This window comes from Wickerhamomyces anomalus (assembly GCF_001661255.1).
Source record: "Wickerhamomyces anomalus NRRL Y-366-8 unplaced genomic scaffold WICANscaffold_11, whole genome shotgun sequence".
NCBI lineage: Eukaryota > Fungi > Ascomycota > Saccharomycetes > Phaffomycetales > Wickerhamomycetaceae > Hansenula > Hansenula anomala.
The window spans coordinates 2488-7195 of NW_017567120.1; the positions used below are offsets into that span (position 1 = coordinate 2488).

General features: G+C 35.6%; 4 protein-coding genes across 4 annotated transcripts; 2 read left to right on the forward strand and 2 right to left on the reverse strand.

The window, feature by feature from the left end:
- Positions 1 to 756: 756 nt before the first annotated feature.
- Positions 757 to 1122, forward strand: WICANDRAFT_65839 (uncharacterized protein; the record flags this gene model as incomplete). The annotated part of the gene is made up of 1 exon (XM_019183996.1): positions 757 to 1122. One exon carries the CDS (start codon positions 757 to 759, stop codon positions 1120 to 1122), a length of 366 nt encoding a protein of 121 aa, XP_019035884.1.
- A 32-nt stretch (positions 1123 to 1154) lies between these two features.
- Positions 1155 to 2369, forward strand: WICANDRAFT_86358 (uncharacterized protein; the record flags this gene model as incomplete). Its single annotated transcript, XM_019186039.1, has 1 exon — positions 1155 to 2369. One exon carries the CDS (start codon positions 1155 to 1157, stop codon positions 2367 to 2369), a length of 1215 nt encoding a protein of 404 aa, XP_019035885.1.
- Positions 2359 to 3837, reverse strand: WICANDRAFT_37102 (uncharacterized protein; the record flags this gene model as incomplete). Its single annotated transcript, XM_019182516.1, has 1 exon — positions 2359 to 3837. The coding sequence occupies one exon, from the start codon at positions 3835 to 3837 to the stop codon at positions 2359 to 2361; it is 1479 nt and encodes a 492-aa protein (XP_019035886.1).
- Positions 3838 to 4264: 427 nt separating this feature from the next.
- WICANDRAFT_65842 (uncharacterized protein) lies at positions 4265 to 4675 on the reverse strand (the record flags this gene model as incomplete). The annotated part of the gene is made up of 1 exon (XM_019183997.1): positions 4265 to 4675. A coding segment is annotated over one exon (411 nt), but the record flags the coding sequence as incomplete, so codon positions are not given.
- Between the last annotated feature and the right edge of the window lie 33 nt (positions 4676 to 4708).

Sequence of the window (4708 nt, forward strand, 5' to 3'; positions counted from 1 at the left end):
CCATCTATTGCTCTGTACATACGGGGTGATTGGTGATGTATACTCATTTGTATCTTCAGTTCCTTTCAATTGAGGTTGTAGTCTTGTCCCAAAATGTGAATGCATATCAATGAGCCCAGGTGTGATAAATCTACCTTTTAGATCAATTATATCTCCACTGCAATGTAGTGATTTGTCAGTGATATTAACGATTGTTCCCTTTTGAATCAAAAGGTTTTTCTGATTATGGGTTGAGCCATCTCCATCGATAATTGTTGCATTGATCAGTAAAATATCCGAGCTATTGAAAAGCGGGAACCTCTCATTAATTCTTTCTTCGTCAATAGCAAAGTGCGGTCTAGTTTGATTGTCTTTGCAAACACTTGGTATATCTTTTGAAGAATTGTTGAGTAATATCAGAAATATGGCAAGGGAACAGCAAAACAAAATAGCTTTTTTGTACCTAGGTGCTCCTCTAGGTGGTTCTCCCACTAGAAGTGACATTGTGTAGCCACCACATTATGAATAACGTCTTTGGTCTTCATGGTCATACCGATCTCTATATATTGTAGTGTTTTTGACTTGAACATTGTTTTTTTTTTTTTGTTTTTTTTGAAATCCAATTGAGGAAGCTTCCTAGTTTGGAAGTTTCTCCTTCTGAACTCTTCAATCTCATTTGAAGTTAATTTACCAGATATCTTGATCTTTTATATAGGTTAGATGATGTGCTTTTTGGGGATGGTTAAGATGCTTCAGAGGGCTCATTAGGTGGTCAAAATGAGCATTTCACAAGATTTTGACGAAACAACATCGCTTTTAAGCAAAAAATGGACAATACAAGAAGAAACAACAACAACTTTGGTGACTGATTCAGAATCTTTGGAAGAACTCGAGACACCGCACCCAAACCGTTGGAGTATTATTCCCTCGTTATGGTGTGGAGCATTTCTTGCTGCCCTGGACTCTACTGTTGTTGCATCAACTTATGCTATTATGGGATCAGACCTTGGTGATTCTTCAAAAGCTTCATGGATCGCAACTTCATATATGCTGTCATCCACAGCATTACAACCATTGTATGGTGGTCTTAGTGATATTTTTGGTAGAAAAAATGCTTTATATGTGCAAATACATTGTTCTTAATAGGATCTTTGGGCTGCTCAATATCAACAAGTATGCCACAGCTTATCATTGCAAGAGTTGTAGCAGGTTTAGGTGGTGCTGGCTTGGGTACATTAAGCTCAATTGTTGTTAGTGATTTGGTTCCTCTTAGTGAGAGAAGCACTTACAATGGGTTTGCAAATTTGGTGTATGGGTTTGGTCAAGTCATTGGTGCTCCTATTGGTGGTTATCTAGCTGATTCTGTTGGTTGGAGATTTGCGTTCTTGATTCAATGTCCAATAACACTAATATCTTTAATTGTTATCAAATGGAAAGTTACTATTCCTGTCAGTTATATCTCAGCGAAACCCTCGCTTAGAAATGTTGATTTCATAGGTTCTGGGCTACTAATTGTTGCCATAGTTTCATTGTTATATGTTTTGCAATTAGTTGGTTCTGATTATACGTTGTCCTCGCCAGCTATTACAGGAACAATAATACTAAGTATGATCTCTTTCAATCTATTCTTCTATGCAGAATCTAAGGTTAAAAACCCTATTGTTTTATTGAATGTGATATTGTCTAGAAATCCTTTACTTTCTGGTCTTACAAATTTTTTTGGGTATATGGGATCTTTTGCGATAATGTTTAATGTACCATTATTTCTTCAGGTTGTTGTTGGTGAATCTGCTAGTCTTGCTGGATCTCGCCTTATTACATATGTCATAGGAATGTGTTTTGGCTCTTTAACTGCAGGTGCACTCATCAGATACACACAAAGGTATTATCATACCATCATCAGTGGTGTATTATTTGAAATTTTTGGATCAATCACTATCAGTACTTTACAGAAATCGTCACCTTCGTGGAAATACCAGTTATATATGTTTCCAGGAGGTATTGGTCATGGTTTTATATTGAGTGCATCTTTAATGGCCGTTATTTCATCTGTCGGAAGAGAAGAACAAGCAAAGGCTACTTCAGTCAGTTACCTTTTCAGAGTTTTTGGTGGTGCATTCGGTATCTCACTAACTGCTTCTGTGAATAATTTTTTTTTAAGAAATGAGCTAAATAAGGCATTTAGTGGCATTGAGAACAAAACTGAGCTTATATCATCTATTTTGAATTCCATTTCAATGATCAATAAATTACCACCACATTTGGCTACTTTGGCACAAAATTGCTATGATAATGTCATTCATAAAACGTTCTACTTGATAATCCTGGTTCAAATAATATCAGCATGCTTTGCAATATTTATCAAAGAATATCCTTTATCTAGACAATAAAATAACCATCAAATAACTCTTTCATAGCTTCACCAACATCCACTCTTTGATTTGTAGCATTTTGTCTTTTCATGACTTCTATACATAAATTCTTGCTTTTTGTAACGTAAAGCCCCCATCCTTCCTTTTCACAATCTTCTAATTCCCTGAGTATCCAACTTTGGTATATTGGGTTTGTTGTTTCAATACCAGCTATAACCAAAGGAAATGGCCACTGAATTGATCCTGGAGTTCCCTGTGGTCTCAAAGCTTTCAAAGAGACTGCAATCTTGAAGATTTGTTCAGCTGTTTCTTGACAAGCCAAATTGGTCCTTATATCTGGTGTGCATATTCTATCAAAGTATATACGTATTGCATGAATCAATGCCATCTCAATAGAAATGTGGAACTGTGAGACTCTATCCGTTGCATTAATCTCTAAAAGTTTGATATTTTCTTCATATAAGTCATTTATTTTAGCTTTCAGGGTTTGAGGATTGAATTCAACTGAGTTTCCACACTGATCTAGCCAGTTTTTGAGCCTAATCAAAGTTCCAAACATTAGCATGTTTTTCATCATTAAGACCAATATACGATCTTGCAAAATATCAGACTGTTCAACCTCATTTGGATAGCTCCCACCAAATGAACTTCTTAGCACACTCCTTGAATTATCAAAAATGTTGGAAACAACTTTTTCCTCATAAACATCAGAGCTCAACAAATATTGTATATCACCATTTTTCGGCTTATTTTGTTTCTTCTTTGCTTCAAACGTGATGTAGTTGGGAAACTGAATATTACCAACAAATAGGGAAGACCTGATATCTAGATAGATCAACCATGTAACAATTTGATATGAGAATGGGCTGAGAGAACCAGTTGATTCTTTTAGAGATGTTTGTTGTACGGTCATTTCAAACAGCGATCCAATTTTCAAAGAACCGTAGACATGCCTTAAAATGTTTGTTGTATGAAGATTTCCGGCCATTATATCAAATAAACAAAGAAAGAAAGAACCAACCAGTAAAATTTCTAATGGAATCTCACTTTTCAGGAAATTTTGGTTCATTATTGACTTTAATGCTTGCTGATAATATTTGTGCGCTGTTTTTGTTGAAGATTTTTCCTGAATTGACAAATGTAGAGATGACCATGCAAGAATACTGAATTTGAGAGGCTCATATCTGTACGCAAATTCTTGATTAACCATTGAGTAAAAGTTCCATTCTGGGTCTTTGACGCTATAGAACCTAGTCATGACTCGACAATAGTGACATGCTAATCTAAATTCATTTTGAACATCCTTGGATTCCAAAATTTGAAGCTTTGGGTCCTCGTTTCTGATGGTTTCGGAGTTGTGAGAATCAGCTGTGGATGTTGGAGATACGAATTCTAACCAGTCATTACTGATATTCTCAATATTCAGGTGGTCATTAAAATCAAATGAGTGCAGGTCAGCTATGTTTAGATGTTGTTGAGGTTGCATAAACTGTGACAACTCTTTTTGAAGAAGAAGTGATGTGTCTGATAAAGCGTTCTTGGAGATCTCAAATATTGAATCTAAATCCAGGTGTGTGTTGATATTTCCCTCTTGACTTGATTTCGAAGTATTTTCCTTAAAAGTTGTAGAGCTGGAAAACTGGGTCTGATTTATTATATGATCTTTTTTTGGACTATTCAGTTGTTGTTTTGATAGTTTCAAAAGTCCGGGAAAAGAATTTTTAGATCTAGGTTTCGACTCATCTTTGCGTTGTCTCTTGATCACTTTGGATGTCTGGTCTATAATCTTCATTGGGGAGTATTGCTTTTAGAAACTTTGAACAACTGTGTTGATTGTTATCAGTTCAGATTTGATGAAAATTTATTTGCCCGAGATAATATGGCATAACTACAAAGAAAAGCAGCCTTTATAATTATTCATCTGTAAACGAATCCTCAAACTCAATAGGAACATTTGGAGCTCTGTTTACACGTAATTTAAACACGTCGAATCTATTATACCCACCAACTAGATCGTGAAATTGCTTTGGTACAATAGTTTTATTGAGGTCAAACACAGCATAGGCGATACCTTCCTCATCTTTCAAAAAATCACCAATTTCCATAGCAGCAGGATCCAAAAAGAAAGTAGCACCTTGTGACATATTTTCATAGAACTCTTTATTTGATGGGTCATCATCGACCAAAAATTCAAGCATTGCCTTGTCAACAAATGAGGAGCAAACAACACCAAAACATTTCCCTTCAAGACATTGAGCACCACATCTAATTTTATTGGCAACGACATTATCAAATGATTTAGCAGCACCAGGTCTTTGGTAATCTGCTGCAGGCGGCCAAATTGAAATATGAATTTG